Source organism: Saccopteryx leptura, chromosome 3 (assembly GCF_036850995.1).
Source record: "Saccopteryx leptura isolate mSacLep1 chromosome 3, mSacLep1_pri_phased_curated, whole genome shotgun sequence".
In the NCBI taxonomy this organism is placed as follows: domain Eukaryota; kingdom Metazoa; phylum Chordata; class Mammalia; order Chiroptera; family Emballonuridae; genus Saccopteryx; species Saccopteryx leptura.
Genome location: NC_089505.1, coordinates 77,122,298 through 77,138,352, shown reverse-complemented (window position 1 = coordinate 77,138,352; position 16,055 = coordinate 77,122,298). Strand labels below are relative to the sequence as shown.

Below are 16,055 nucleotides of genomic sequence, written 5' to 3'. Positions count from 1 at the left end.
GTGGAACCATAACTTCAAGTGGAGCCCTCATCCCCAAGGGATGTGCATGCTTATTGAAGCTAAACCATTCCCCTCTGGGGTCCTATTAGATGGCTAGATTTTTAAGAAAGGGCATCACCTCCACCATCCTCCTCAACTCAGAGAGCTACTTTGAGTGGAGCAGCATTGTTGTTTTGTTTAGTTCTTTATTAAATTTAGAGAGTAGGGTAAGAGAGAGAGAGCGAGATGGGAGGGAGAAGCAGCAAGCTTCAAGTCCCATATGTGCCTTCATAAGGCAGTCCCACGTTTTGAACCAGCAACTTCAGTGTTCCACGTCTACACTTTATCCACTGCGCCACCGCACGTCAGGTAGCATTGTTTTCATGAGCTGCTCCAGGCGACTGCAGGGTGAGCCCAGGAATTAGCACAAAAAATCCTGGAAGCATTTGCTTTTTGTTGTTGTTTTTTATACAATAAATTTTATTTAGAAGTCACAGATGCATCCTGACCAGGTTGTTTCTAATCATATAAAAACGTCGGACTGGGACTTAGAGGACCGAGGTTCAAAACGCTAATGTCACCGGCTTGAGCTCTGGGTTGCCAGCTTCAGTGTGGAATCATAGACATGGTCACTGCCTTGAGCACAAAGTTTGCTGCCTTGAAGCCCAAGGTTGTTGTGTTGAGGCCACGGTTGCTGCCTTGAGCAAGGGGTTACTCACAGTGCTGAAGTCTCTCCCTTCCCTATCAGGGCATATATGAGAAATCAATTATTGAACAGCCAGAGAACCACGATGAAGAATTGATGCTTCTCATCTCTCTCCCTTACTGCCTATCTGTACCTATCAGTTCCCCTCTCTGTCGAATGGAAAAAAATAAGTCACAGATGCAGAAGTGGACTCAGGAAACAAGTTTCAGAGGCAAAAGAGAAACTCTGGAATCTTAGGAGAGAGACAGGGAAAGGTGAGTGGGGGGCACAGACATGCTCCAGAGAGGAGAGCGCCTGGGATGCATTAGTGAGAGTGGGGAGCAGGGATGGTCAGGGGAGGTGACAGGGTGTTGTGTTGGGTTTGGGTGTTCAGGAGAGCAGTGCCCGTTCTCATTGCTGTGGGAATGTGTGGACGTCTGAGGGAGGACAGACAGGTGAAGACAGGAAAATAATACAGTGTGGTCTCCCTGTAGGAGCACTTGTGGCTGACTCCAGTGAGGAAGGACAGGAGGGTGTGGCCTTTTCAGAATTTCCAGGACCTTCTGTCTGTGACTGTGGTGGGAGTGGATTAAGCAACTGTTAGGACACCTGTGGTGGCACATTCTCGAAATGCAGACTTGACTCCTCAATGTATTGTCACCTGAGAAAACAAGCAGGAGCTGGACCAGGACAGAATGGCTGCTTCTCAGGTAAGCGATGTGTCCTGGGCAGAGGCTGTGTTTGCTTTTCCTCCTAACTTCAGTGGGTTTATGATTCTACTTCTGATGTTCCTACCTAGTGACGTTGTTTCCATTTACTTATTTTTTTAATATTATTTATTGATTTTAGATAGCAGAGAGAAAGGTGGAGGCAGAGAAAGAGGGGGGAGAAGTGAAGAACATCAACTTGTAGTAGGGGCTTCCCTAATGTGCCTTGACTAGCTAAGCCTGGGTTTCGAACCAGCAACCTCAGCATCCCAGGTTGGTCTTTTATTGACTGTGCCACCAGTCATGCTCTTTCTTTTTTCTTCTTTTTAATGTTTATTTTATTGATTTGAGATAGAGGAAGGGGAAAGCAACAGAGAGGCGAGAACATTGATCCGTTCCTCTAGGTGCCCTGTCCAGGGATCAGACCAGCAACCTCTGCACTTCAAGACCATGCTCTAACCTACTGAGTTATCCAGCCAGGGCCCAGGCTCTTTTTCTTAATTGTCAGGGTCAGCGGCTTATATACTTTCTTTTTTTTTTTTTTAATATTTTTTTTGAGTATTTTTTTTTAATTTATTCATTTTAGAGAGGAGGGGGGGAGAGAGAAAGAGAGAAGTGGGGGGAGGATCAGGAAGCATCAACTCCCATATGTGCCTTGACCAGGCAAGCCAAGGTTTTGAACCGGCAACCTCAGTGTTTCCAGGTTGACGCTTTATCTACTGCACCACCACAGGTCAGGCTATATATACTTTCCTACTTTGTTTCAGAACCTTCTTTGCCTTCTCTCCATCCAGGCTCCCTGAGGGCATGAACAATTTCCACCATGAATTAATTACATTTTTATTATTTAGAGAATTTAATTAATTTAATTTAATCAGGGTGACATTGATCAATAAGAAGGCATAACATTCAAGTAGACGCCTCCACAACATTTAAATTATTGATTATGTTGTATTCCCATCCCGGAGTTAAATTATTTTGTCACCTTATATTTGTCTTTCCTCTTCATACCCTTCCTACACCCCTCCCCTTATTCTTCTCCCCCTCATCCCCTTCTCCTGGTAACCACTTTTATCTCTGTCCATGAGTCTCTGTTTTACATCCCAACTATGTGTGTAAAAAGTTCTTAGGTTTGCCTGACCAGGAGGTGGCGCAGTGGATAGAGCGTCAGACTGGGATGCAGAGGACCCAGGTTCGAGACCCCGAGGTCGCCAGCTTGAGCGCGGGCTCATCTGGTTTGAGCAGATGCTCACCAGGTTGAGCCCAAGGTAGCTGGCTCGAGCAAGGGATTACTCGGTCTGCTGAAGGCCCGCGGTCAAGGCACATAGGAGAAAGCAATCAATGAACAACTAAGGTACTGCAACGCACAACAAAAAACTGACTGATGCTTCTCATCTCTCCGTTCCTGTCTGTCTGTTCCTGTCTATCCCTCTCTCTGATTATCTCTCTGTCTCTGTAAAGGAAAAAATAAAAAAGTTCTTAGGTTTGATATACTTATTTCACTCAGCAGAATGTTCTCAGGGTCCATCCATGTTGCTGTAAATGACAGTATATTATCATTTACTTTTTTGTTGTGTGACAGAGACAGAGAGAGGGACAGATTGGGACAGACAGACAGGAAGGGAGAGAGATGAGCAGCATCAATACTTTGTTGCAGCTCCTTAGTTATTCATTGATTGCTTTCTCGTATGTGCCTTTATGGGGAGCTACAGCAGAGTGAGTGTCCCTTTCTCAAGCCAGTGACTATGACATTTGTTTATGGAGATTTTTTATTACCTATCTGAATTACCTGTCTTTTTTGTGTGTTCATGGCATTTGATTTCTTTTTACCTTAATGGCATTTGAGAGCGGTTTTGTTAAGAACTTTAACAAGAAACAACTAAAAAATGAAAAGTAAACAAAAAATGTCATGAAAAATATAAAAATTTTATACATAAGTAAAATGAAAATTACAGAAAATTAGGAAAAAGATGAAAAAGGAAAAAAATCAAAGACAAAAGAAATAAAGATATAAAAAATAAATATAATAAGATTCAAATAAAAAAGGAAAAAGAAAAATGATAATAAATAAAATAAAAAAATAAAAGGAAACATTTTTTACATGTTTGTGAGGTTCCTCTTTTTTTCCAGTAGGTGTTGCTGTGCTGCAAGTTTTGGCTCTGAGATTCTTAGAACTCCACTGCGACCTTCCTGTCAATGATGCAGGCAGGGCCACAGTCAGTGGTGGGTGTGGCGTGTCGTGAGGGTTTTAGGGCTTCAGCTTTATAGCTTTACAGCTCTGTGTCTTTAAGTTTCTAGCAGTGGAGAGTTCAGGTCTCTGCACTCTTTCTTACCTCTAAAGAGACCAGAGTCACTGATTTGCAGGAGTTCTCTTTCTCAGTGGAGAGGGTGGCTCTGGAGAGCCACTGTGGGGTCTGCCACTGCCACTCTTCCCACTCACAAGGTGAGCGAGTTGGCATCTGGGAGGCTGGGGCGCTGTACTTTGTCTCGGTGCAGAGAGTGGCTGCAGGTAGACCACGGAAGTGTGGCCGGGACCCTGAGCTAAGCCTGCCCCTCTCCCCCCCCCCTTTAATTCATCATCCCCTCCTCTGCCCCTCAGCCTCTCCGCTTCTCCTATCTGACGGAGGCTCAGGGATTGCAGACTTTATTCTTCATTTCAAGGTAAACGACCCAGGCAGCATGGTCCTTCCTCCTTCCCACAGTGCAGGAAAGAAAATGATAGAAAAACGTAGTCAGGCCAGTTTCTGTCCTCTTCAGAGCTGAGTGAGTGCGTTTTATCTTTCGCCGCCCTTTCAACCCGCCTCACCTTCAGGCCATTCGGTGTGGGGATCTTTCAGGTGTCCTGTGAGCCCAGCTAGGATTTCTGCACTGTGTTGTAATTGTTCAATTTGTTGAAATTTTAAAGGGAGTGATCCCGATTATCTTTCAAGATGCCATTACTCTCTAGTCACTTTCAAATACTAGAAATATTCCTTTGTGACATCAGCCTGAAAGGGCAACTGTGTCCTTATGAGGATGGGTCAGAGGCTTGGGCATCAGTAAGAAGGGAAAGTAGGCTGTAGTTTCATGTGGCTGCAGCGTCACCTCTGAGGGACAGGATTAAGGAAATGTACCTTCTATGGGTCAGAAAAGCTGAGGAAGTTCTGACAGAGAAGAGCAGCTAGAAGAGACCTACTCACTAGATTGCTGAGAAAGACTTGCTATTTTAAGGGAGTGTTAAGGAACAGAACGTGGAGGGTACATGTTGATAGGCATTTTCAAAAATTACTATTTTTATGACCATTTTCAGATAATTTACTTATTTATATTGTGTATCTACAATGTCACAACAGAACTCTCCATGAATGTGTATAAACTTTTTCAAAGAAATTAGAGACAAAAATCAGTTGCTTTAAATTCTTTTCTATTATTGTGGATATACTTTTTGCTACTGTGTTTATTAAAAGTGAATATCACCTGACCAGGCAGTGGCACAGTTGATAGCTCACTGGACTGAGACACAGAGGACTGAGGCTCAAAACCCGAGGTCACCAGCTTGAGCATGCAATCATACATATAATCCCATGGTCTCTTGCATAAACAGAAAGTTCTTTGGCCTGAAGTCCAACATTGCTAGCTTGTCCCAGGGGGTAAGCAAGGAGGTCACTCGCTTTGCTGTAATTCCCCTCCAGCCTCATCAATGCACATATGAGAAAGCAATCAATGAATAACTAAGGAGACACACCTAAGAACTAATGTTTCTCATTTCTCCCTTTTCCTAATGGTCCCTCTCTTTGTCACAAAAGAACCAAAATACAAAATACGTATCATTCACAAGTGATTCATGAGAGTACAGAATCACAATATTTTATTTTCTATCATTTTATTTTACTTTATTTTTAAGATTTTTATTCATTCATTTTAAAGAGGAGAGAGAGAGCAAGACAGAATAAGTAGGGAGAAAGGGGTAGAAGCAGAAAGCATAAACTCTAATATGTGCCTTGATTAGGGAAGCCTAGGATCTTGAACTGGCAACCTTAGTGTTCCAGGTTGACACTTTTTCCTCTGCACCAGCACAGGTCAGGCTCTATCACTTTCAAACTGTACCTAGTTCTCCTGTTATGTCTGTGTGCCTGACATATTAACAGTATTTGGAGTTACTTTTTTTTTTTGCTTAAGAAGGTTTTATTTTCTGTTATAGAAAATTCTATAGATGTTTATGAGGTTTCTTATGAGTATTGTTTAGTGTTTGTACTTTATTTGAAAAATTAGATTTTGTTTGAAATAAAACTCAAGGTCTACTCTGCACTGTATGTTTCACAAAGCAGTCTCACAGCCAGGGAAGAAATACCTAGTTCTAAGATTACATATAGTAAATTAGTGGTTGCTATGCATCCTATTCCTTAAGAACAAGAAATTCCATTAAAATTTTAGTTCAAAGCCATGTATACAATTTCCCTCGTGTTTTCTCTGTGCTATTCAGGAGTATGGCACGTGGACTGGAGACATTGGTGTCATTGATAAAAAGAGAGCTTGGTAGAGGTGTGGAAACACAGGCCCCATCCCAGAACTCCTGAGTGAGAATCAGCATTTTTAGAAAACGGCTGTTCACTGGTGTCCACATCAGAATTGAAGAAGTACTTACATTTCTACCTCGTGACTTTTCCACCTGACAAACAGACACTACTGATCATGAGTGATACACATACAGCACTGACAGATCCACAAGCCTGTGTTCATAACTTAATTCTATTGTTAATTTGAGAGAGAGAGAGAGGGAAATGCCAGGAACTTGCTGTTTCACTGATTTATTATTTAATTGGTTTATTTTTTGTATGTGCCTTGGCCAGGAATCAAACCTGCCACATTGATATATGAGGAGAATGCTCTATCCACCTGACCTACCAGGTCACAGTGGTGCCTTAATTTTAAAATTTATCTTCTTGGAAAATTAAGTCTATGTACTGCATTTATGGACATGTATAATTCTCATTACTCAGTGTTAGAAAATAAGTTAGAGAATATTACTCTGTGAAAGATTAAGAAAACAAAAGATGACAAAAAATGGTTTGAAAAAGAATATTACTGCCTACCCACTTAGTGGCACAGTAGATAAGGCTCTGACCTCAGACACTGAGGACTCAAGATTTAAAACCTTGATATTACTGACTTTAACCTGGGATCCCTAACTTGAGCATGGGGTTATAGACTGTACCCCATGGTTGCTGGCATGAGTCCAATGATTGATGTTTTGACCAACAAGTCACTGGCTCATCTAGAGCCACCTGGTCAAGGCACAGATTAGAAAGCAATGAATGAACGACTAAAAGTGCCACAGCTTGAGTGGATGCTTCTCATCTCGCTCAATCCAGTTTGTGTGACCCTCTTTTGAGACACACCCAGAAAAAATATATATTGCTGAGCAAAACACATCTTACTGGATCATTTTCTCTTAGGACAAAAAGGACAAAACTACTTCTAACCCTATTTTCATGTTGGATAGCATAATGAACTCAGACTGCGGACCTTTGTTAATGCGTTTCTTCTTCCAGAAACCACTGACCTTCAGGAATGTGACCTTCAGGGATGTGGCTGTGGATTTCTCTCAGGAGGAGTGGGAATGCCTAGAGCCAGCTCAGTGGAAACTGTACACGGATGTGATGTTGGAGAACTACAGGAACCTGGTCTCCCTGGGTGAGGATGACTTCCTTCCTGAGTTTATTCTCTACCAGCATCTTTTTGTTTCGTTCATTAGGGGGAACATTGCTTTGCAGGGTAGATTTCAGAGTTCTGCCATCAGGGACCAAATATGGGGGTTTGGCGATGTAGAAACGAAGGCTTCATGATGCACATTGATTAGAACTCAGTGTATTAAAAATTGCATGTGTCTAGAATGATTAAGGTGTTTTCAGAAAACAGTATTTTGGAAAATTATTTTCTAGAACATTGTAATATTGTACTGTGTCTTCTCATCTGGGCACAAAATGAATTAGAGATTGGAGCTGTGAAGGAAAATGACATTATTGTTCCACCCAGGTAGGTGGGATGAGGAAGCAGATGAGGCAGGTAAGATACCTGAAGGTCATGGAGGAGGCCAGACCTTACAGTGTGGTTGGGAAGCTGCTGCAGTGGGAAGGGCTGTGAGAGGCCCAGGTGTATTCCTGGTTGCTGTCATAGGAGGGACAGCTCGTCTCCAACACGTTCTGTGTTCTGACATCCTCTCAGGACTCTGCTTTTGCTCTAGTGACCTCCATCATCACATTAGCAGTGGGGGCCAAGTCTTCCGCTTCAACTGAGAGCTGCCATGATGACTCCTCTTCCATAGCTTTGGGGACCACAGAGAAGATGTGCACGTACCTGAGGAATTACATGATAAACTTTTTTTTTTCATTTGGAATGTTTTTTTTATTTTTTTGTGACAAAAATATAGAGAGGGACAGACAGGAAGGGAGAGAGATAAGAAGCATTAGTTCTTCATTGTGGTATCTTACTTGTTTTTTTTTAAATTTTATTTATTAATTTTAGAGAGAGCAGAGAGAGAGAGAGAGAGAGAGAGAGAGAGAGAGAGAGAGAAGGGGGGAGGAACAGAAAGCATCAACTCCCATATGTGCCTTGACCAGGCAAGCCCAGGGTTTTGAACCGGCAACCTCAGCATTCCAAGTAGACGCTTTTACCCACTACGCCACCACAGGTCAGGATTACTTGTTTGTTTATTGATTGCTTTCTTTTATGTGCCTTGATGAGGAGCTACAGCAGATGGAGTAATACTTTGCTCAAGCCAGTGACCATGAGGTCATGTCTATTAATCTAATGCTCAAGCCACCAATCCTGTACTCAAGTTTGAGAGCCCAAGCTCAAGCCAGCAACCTTAGGGGTTTTGAATGTGGGTCCATAGTGATGTCTGTCCACTATGCCACTGCCTGGTCATCCCAGATATATCATTTCTAATCCTATAGACATTTCCCAGAAAACCATACAGACTGAAGACTCAATGATTTCATCACAACACAAAGTATCTCCCCAAACAGAAGATCTAATTCTGTTTTAATTAGAAATGTTCTTTTGCTTAGTATGAATTATTCTTAGAAAATTCTGGTTCTGGGCCCTAGCACTTTGTCTCACTGGGAGAGCGTCAGCTTGGCATACACATGTCCTGGGATCGATTCCACTCGGGCATACAGGGTTAGTGACCATCTGCTTCTCTACTGTTCCCCTTCCCCCTTTTCTCTCTTCCTCTCTTTTATTTTCTCTCCCTCTCTCTTTCCCTCCTGAAGCCATGTCTTGTTTGGTTCCAGAGTATTATTCTTGGGTGCTGAGAATGGCTCTGTGGTGTCTCTACTTTCAGCACTAAAAATAGCTCAGTTGTGACCATGGCCCCAGATACATAAAACAACAGCCCCAAATGGGGGTTTTAGGGTGGATCACATCGAGGTGCATGCATGAGTCTGTCTCTTCTTCTTTAACTTGAAAAATAAGAAAGAAAATATTTTCAGTCTGTATTTTTTAATTGCCCGCATTAGAATAATTTCATGTCTCTGTGTATCTTATAGAGTCCTTCGGTAGTTACTGCCATAGGCGACCTTAGTGTACTGCCCAGCAGGTAGAAGAGTGTCCACTGTTACCTGCTTTGTCATCACTGTCATTCTGTAATTCTTTCTTGTGTAGCTGAGAGCTGCCCGGGACCCTGTCTTTTTCTGTTTTCACTTTTTGATGAGATTTTTCTCATAGTTTGTGCTTTTGGATTCACAAGTTGCTGGTACAACATGCAGAACTATTCTCCTTTCGTAAGAAGTGGAATACAGCGTTATTGGGCACTTCATGTTTAGGAAGTGGCTTTGTTCCTTAATTCAAGTTTGTTTTAGGCAAAAGCAAGGATGAGGTTTTTCTTTGCTTTCCTAGCATTTTTCTTTGGTACAGTGTGCTTAATCTGAAATGTTTAAAGATTAGTCTGTCCATATATATCACAACTTTGTAATGCTTTTTTTATTTAGAAATGAAGGTCATTTTTTAGATTACAAATTATACATTTTTGTAAGAGTAGCTAAAGTACAGAAAAATAGAAAAAAATTCTCATGTCATTTAAATATCTTTAGTAAAATTATATTTGATATTTTTGAATAATTTGGATACCTTATCTAAGAATTTTTCCTGCTGTATATTGTCATGATGCAAACGTTTTGCTGTTAGAGGATACACTCAGTTACAAATTATAGTTAATATAGAAGGATTTTTGATCACTTGAAACTTGATATAATTTTTAAAATGCTACAGATTAATTTTGTGTTCTTGGTTGTCATTTTCTTTTTCAATCAGTATTATTTTAAACTAGTTTCTGATGTACAGGATCCTGGTTAGACCTTAATATACTTGCCTGACCTGTGGTGGCGCAGTGGATAAAGCGTCGGCCTGGAATGCTGTGGTCGCTGGTTCAAAACCCTGGGTTTGCCTGGTCAAGGCACATATGGGAGTTGATGCTTCCTGCTTCTCCCCACCTTCTCTCTCTCTCTCTCTCTCTCTCTCTCTCTCTCTCTCTCTCTCTCCCCCTTTCTCCTATAAAATAAAATTTTAAAAATAAATAGACCTTAATATACTTTATAAAATCTGAAAGTATTTCCCGTGATACTTCCAGAACCCAGCATAGTTAATACAGTATTATTTACTATAATCCCCATGCTGCACTTTACATCCATGACCGTTCTGTAACTACCAATGTGTTTTTAATTGATTCAACTTTTTGTCCCAGTCTTTCAACTTCCCTGCTCTCTGGCAGCCACCACACTGTTCCTGTGAGTCTTTTTCTGGTTGTTTATTCATTTATATTGTTGTTTAGATTTCAAATGTAATTGACATCATATAGTACATGTATATTTCTCTCCAGGTCTTATTTCACTTAGCACAATATTTTCTATGTTTGTCCATGCTTCTGCAAATGCTATGGTTTCATTCCTTTTTATCATCCTTTTATTACTTAATATTTATATTCACATTTTTTCTTATTTTACAATTACCCTAATTTTTTTTTCACTTTATGATGAGCCTCTGCCTTTTTTTTTAAACTATAAGTGAGAGAACAAGGGAGAGAGATGAGAAGTATCAACTTATAGTTGAGTCACTTTAGTTACTTGTTCAGTGACTACTTCTTATATGTGCTTTGACTTGAGATCTTCAGCTGAGGCAGTGACTCCTTGCTCAAGCCACCGACCTTGGGATTAAGCTAGTAACCATAGAAATATGATGATCCCATGCTTAAGCTGGTGACCTTAATATTATTATTTTGTGTGTCTTTTTTTTTAGTGAGAGAGAGGGACAGTCAGAAAGAGAATGAGAAGAAAAGCATCAACTGATATTTGGCAAACATTAGTTGTGCATGAATTGCTTTCTTATATTTGCCTTGAAGTGGAGCTCCACCTGAGCCATTGAGTCCTTGCTCAAGCCAGCGACCATGGGCTCAAGCCAGCAAATATGGAGTCATATCTATGCCAGTGATTTACTGGGTAAAGATACTACAAGCCAGTGACGCCACTATGAAACTGGTGTGCCTGCACTTTAGCCGGCAACCTTGGGTTTTGGACCTGATTCCTCAACATCTCAGCTGACACTCAAATAAACTGTGACACCACGTGGTCAGGCCTGATGTCCTTGCTCTTAAACTTTGGAGTCTGCACTCAAGGCAAATGAGGTCATGCTGAGGCTAGAGAGCTCAGGGATTGATACCTGGTACCTCAGCATCCCAGGGTGATACTCTATTCACTGCACCACCAAGCATGCTGTTTCTGTTTTTGATATCTGTCTTCAGTACTGCAGTCTCTGTGTACTTAAACAATTACTCACTTTTTAAAAAATAGTCTTTATAGTAAATTCACCATGTACTGCCATTTTCTTGGCACTCTATTATGCAAACAGAAATGATCTTTCAGGAAGCAGCAAAGCATCCAGTTCACTGCACATACAGTACTGTCATTTCTGTGTTTTTTTGTTTGTTTGTTTTTGTTTTGTATTTTTCTGAAATTGGAAAGAGGGAGGCAGTCAGACAGACTCCCGTATGCGCCCGACCGGGATCCACCCGGCATGCCCACCAGGGGGCGATGCTCTGCCCATCTGGGGCGTCACTCTGTTGCAACCAGAGCCATTCTAGCACCTGAGGCAGAGGCCATAGAGCCATCCTCAGCGCCTGGGCCAACTTTGCTCCAATGGAGCCTCAGCTGCTGGAGGGGAAGAGAGAGATAGAGAGGAAGGAGAGGGGGAGGGGTGGAGGAGCAGATGGGCACTTCTCCTGTGTGCCCTGGCCGGGAATTGAACCCGGGACTCCTGCACACCAGGCCGACGCTCTACCATTTCTGTGTTTCTTGAGAAGAAACTGGTAATTGGAAATGTTCTTACCATATGGCCCTTGTGTGCTTGGGTGTTTCAGCAGATATTATTAGTAATAGACGTAAGTTTTTATTCCTCTCTGATGTGACTTTTTTCATTGTTACCTTTCTTGTTCTTGCCTTGAACACTTAACCTGCCTTTGTTGTACTTAAAATGTAATTTTGTCAATACTTGCTGGTATATTCATTTACCTTGTGTCATAACTGTGAATATTTATTTTGTATCTCTCAGCTGTGCCATCTGAAGACAACCAGACCTTGTTACGAAAGCCAGGAATAGAAGATTTCTTCTCCAAAACAATACTGGTAAGATATGGAAGGTGTGGTTTTGATAATGTAAACTTAATGAAAGCCTCAGAAATTTAGGAAGAGTGCTGAGAAGAAAGGATATTAATATGGACAGAACTAACCTGCCGTCACTTTTTTGTTATTTATATACAGTGGTACCTTGACACACAAGTTTAATTTGTTTCATGGCCATGCTTGTGCCTCAATTTGCTGCTGTGTCAAATTGAATTTTGCATTTAAATAAATGGGAATGGAATTGATCTGTTCCAGGCCCAAAAGACCACACAAATTTTTTGTTTTACATATATGCTTTTAAAGAAGAAAATGTACTTTATAAAGAACAAATACATACATAAATACATAATAAGAGAGAATGTAAAGAAACAAACTGGTTTATGAAGTGTATTTACCTTCAAGGCCAGGCGAAGATGCTTCTGGATTGGAAGGAGACTGGCGAAGGGGGTTTTAATTTTGTGCGCTATTGCTTAAGATAACTTACTCTCTATACACTTAACATTGCATTTAATTGCAAAGTTTAAATTACACACTACATATGATATGTAACTATTGCTAAAGTTAATTGCTATATTTTTAATTTGCTTAATTATCATTTTCTTCACTGACTTTTGGCTTTTTTGCTACACTTTTTTCACTTTCACTTAGAGGCTGTTTCAACAAAAACCTTTCCGTAAAGTTTGATTCTTCCTCCCTTTCAGAACATTTAGCAGGCCATTTAGTGGAGAGTAGCGGCATCTCGTGATTTCAATATTTGCTCGTGACTTAAAGCAAAAAGTCCCACGAGTAACTGCTCGTCTCTCAAATTGCTCGCAATTTAAAGTGCTCTTGTGTCAAGGCATCACTGTATTTAGAAAGAGGTATGGAGAGAGAGAGAGAGAGTGAGTGACAGTGACAGTCAGAAACATTGATCTTTTCCTGTCTGTGCCCTGACCAGGGATTGAGCCTGAGACCTTTGCATACTGGCATGACAGTGAAACCAATGGAGGATTGTTTGCCACAATGGGAAAATTATTATTGTTAATTGTTTAAGTATTTATTTCACTCTAGCCTGTTAACCACTCAGTTGGTTACAGCATCATCCTGAAACAACATTGTAGATTTAATCACTGGTTAGGACACACAGGATAAGCACCCTATGAATGGACAACAGGGTGGAGCAAGAAATATATGCTTCCCTTCTTGCTCCTTCCTCTCTCTGTCTCTATGAACAGAAAAAAGAAGTTGATTCCCACTTTGATACTTTGGTTGGTTGTAGAATTGTCCTGGAGCACACATTGCAGATTTGATTTCCCAGTCAAGGTTGAAACAGGAGCAAATCAATGTTTTCTTTCTCTCTCCCTGTCTTTCTCAAAAAAAGAAAAAGGCTGCATTGATTTTTATCAAAAGAGTAAGGAGAAAAAGGTGGAGAGGCACGGGAACATCTCTCTGCTCCTGTATGTGCCCTGGCTGGGAATTGAGGCCGTAACTTCTGTGCTTCAGGATGATGCTCCAATCAACTGAGCTATCTGGCCAGAATGGGACTTTTATTTGTGGTGAACTTTTTATGTTTTAAATAGGTCAAAAATATTAAACATTTGTGAAACTCCCTGTTTAAATATTAAGCTACATTGTGTGTCAGTTAGTTTCTAAAAATGCAAATTGGCTTTGGCTCATTTCCTCAATTGTTGAGTGGCTAAGAATGTGGATGTCCTGGCTTCAATACTGGGTCAGGACCTACAGGAATAGCAACCATCTGCTTCTTTACCCTTTCCCCTCTTGCTTCTCTCTCTCTCTCTCTCTCTCTCTCTTTCTCTCTCTTCCCCTCCCACAGCCATGGCTAGATTGGTCGAGTGAGCTGGCCTCGGGCATTTAGGGTGGCTCTGTGCTCTCTTCTCCAGGCAGTAAAAAAATGGCTCCATTGCTGAGCAATGGAGCAACGTTCCCGTATGGGCAGAATATTGCCCCTGGGCGGGCTTGCCCACCAAGATCAGAAACTATTCTTTTACTATTGCAAATTTTTGAAAAGAAAATCTGGAAAAGTTTTGAGGTTATGTAATTTTTGGAGTAAAGTAAATAACCATTAGATTTATTTTTCAAATGTTTTTCTTTTATGTCTATAATATTCGTTAACTTTGGATCAAATTTTGTATAGCCAATATGTTTTTAATAGGTATCACAGAGTAGTTATCCTGTAATAAGTGTACATGTTAAGTGAAATAACTTTCAGTAAAAGCATATCTATCTTTGATGATTACCAGAGTATGCATAATGAAGACAGAAGTTATCGATGCAATGAACATGGGGAAAACTTTAAACAAGAATCAATTTGTAATCAAAATGAGAAAACTTCATTTCCCAAGAACCATTATGAACATGGAAAAGTGTTTGACCAGATACCACATTCTGATATTCATCAAGTTATTCATGTTGTGGAGATAACAAACAAACAAAGTAAATGTGTCAAATATCTTAAGCAATCTTCAGATCATACTGAAGAGAATATTCATACTGAGAAGGAAACTTACTCCTATAACTTGTGTGCCAGAGCTTTAAGTAAAATATTCAATGTAAATATACTTAAAAAAGTCCACAGTGAAGAAAAAGTTGATAATTATGAAAAATCTGGTAAGACATTTAATTGGCATACATGTCTTAGTTTACATGAGAGAAATATTCATACCAAAGACAGACCTTATAAATGCAAACAGTGTGGCAAAGCCTTTAGCCATTCCTCAACTCTTTATAACCATCAGAAAATTCATACTGGAGAGAGGTCTCATAAATGTTTAGATTGTGGCAAAACCTTTATCCGGAAATCAAAGCTTAATGTACATCAAAGAATTCACACAGGCGAGAAACCATACAAATGCAGACAATGTGGCAAAGCCTATATCTGTTCCTCTGCTCTTACTACACATCAAAGAAATCACACAGGAGAGAAACCATACAGTTGTAGAGAATGTGGCAAAGCCTTTAGAGATTCCTACACTCTCAATGTACATCAAAGAACTCACACAGGAGAAAAACCATATAAATGTAGAGAATGTGGCAAAGCCTTTAGTCGTTCCTCACATCTTACTGTGCATCAGAAAATTCATACCGGAGAAGGGTCTCATAAATGTTTAGAATGTGGCAAAACCTTTATTCATAAATTAAAGTTTACTGTACATCAAAGAATTCACACAGGAGAGAAACCATATAAATGCAGACAATGTGGTAAAGCCTTTATCTGTTCCTTTACTCTTACTAGACATCAAAGAACTCACACAGGAGAGAAACCATACAAATGTGAAGAATGTGGTAAAGCCTTTTATGATTCCTGTATTCTTACTAAACATCAAAGAACTCACACAGGAGAGAAACCTTACAAATGTAAAGAATGTGGCAAAGCCTTTAGTCGTTCCTCAAATCTTACTGTGCATCAGAAAATTCATACTAGAGAAGGCTTTCAAAAGTGTTTAGACTGTGGCAAAAACTTTCTTCTGAACTCAGAACTGACTGTACATCAAAGAATTCACACAGGAGAGAAACCATACAAATGTAAGGAATGTGGCAAAGCCTTTAGAATTTCATCATGTCTTAATAGACATCAAAGACTTCATACTGGAGAGAAGCCCTATAAATGCCCAGAATGTTGCAAAGCCTTTACTTGCTCCTCACACCTCACTCGACATCAGAGGACTCATACTGGAGAGAAGCCTTACAAACAAAAACAATGTGGAAAGGCCTTTGGCCAGCCCTAAAACATCACTCCTCATAAGAAACCTCATACTGGACAGAAACTTTACATTTGTAGAGAAAGTATTAAGGTTTTACTTGGCAGGGGAATCTTAGTAAACATTCAAGAATTCATTATCAGGAGAAGCCTTACAAATATGGAGGTTGTAGCAAAAACTGAAATGACTGTTTTCACCTTCCTAAACAAGAGGATATATACCAGAGAGGCACCTTGCAAATGTGAAGTATGTGGCAAAGCCTTTTATCTGCACTGAAAACTTGCTGAACATTGCAGAATTCATGATGGAGAGGAGCAGTAAAAATGTCAGTAAT

General features: G+C 40.4%; 3 protein-coding genes across 4 annotated transcripts in view; 2 read left to right on the top strand and 1 right to left on the bottom strand.

Moving 5' to 3' along the window:
* Positions 1 to 607: 607 nt before the first annotated feature.
* Positions 608 to 16,055, bottom strand: part of LOC136399358 (zinc finger protein 98-like) — a 68,298-nt gene continuing 52,850 nt past the window's right edge. Inside the window, exon 5 of one of the 2 annotated variants that reach the window (XM_066374448.1) lies at positions 608 to 720. In XM_066374448.1, coding sequence (XP_066230545.1) covers positions 691 to 720 — 30 coding nt within the window. In that variant the 3' untranslated portion in view covers positions 608 to 690. Of the gene's footprint in view, positions 721 to 7,360; positions 7,708 to 16,055 lie in introns of those variants that run through there. The other variant, XM_066374446.1, reaches the window with a different exon arrangement.
* Positions 1,317 to 16,055, top strand: part of LOC136399324 (zinc finger protein 420-like) — a 288,584-nt gene continuing 273,845 nt past the window's right edge. Inside the window, exons 1-3 of the mRNA XM_066374370.1 lie at positions 1,317 to 1,385; positions 1,975 to 2,104; positions 6,903 to 7,044. Of these exons, the coding sequence (XP_066230467.1) occupies positions 1,360 to 1,385; positions 1,975 to 2,104; positions 6,903 to 7,044 (298 nt within the window). The 5' untranslated portion in view covers positions 1,317 to 1,359. The remainder of the gene's footprint in view (positions 1,386 to 1,974; positions 2,105 to 6,902; positions 7,045 to 16,055) is intronic.
* Positions 11,953 to 15,997, top strand: LOC136399347 (zinc finger protein 420-like). Its single transcript, XM_066374428.1, is given in 2 exon segments — positions 11,953 to 12,026; positions 14,264 to 15,997. A coding segment is annotated over 1 exon segment (1,731 nt). The 5' UTR covers positions 11,953 to 12,026; positions 14,264 to 14,266.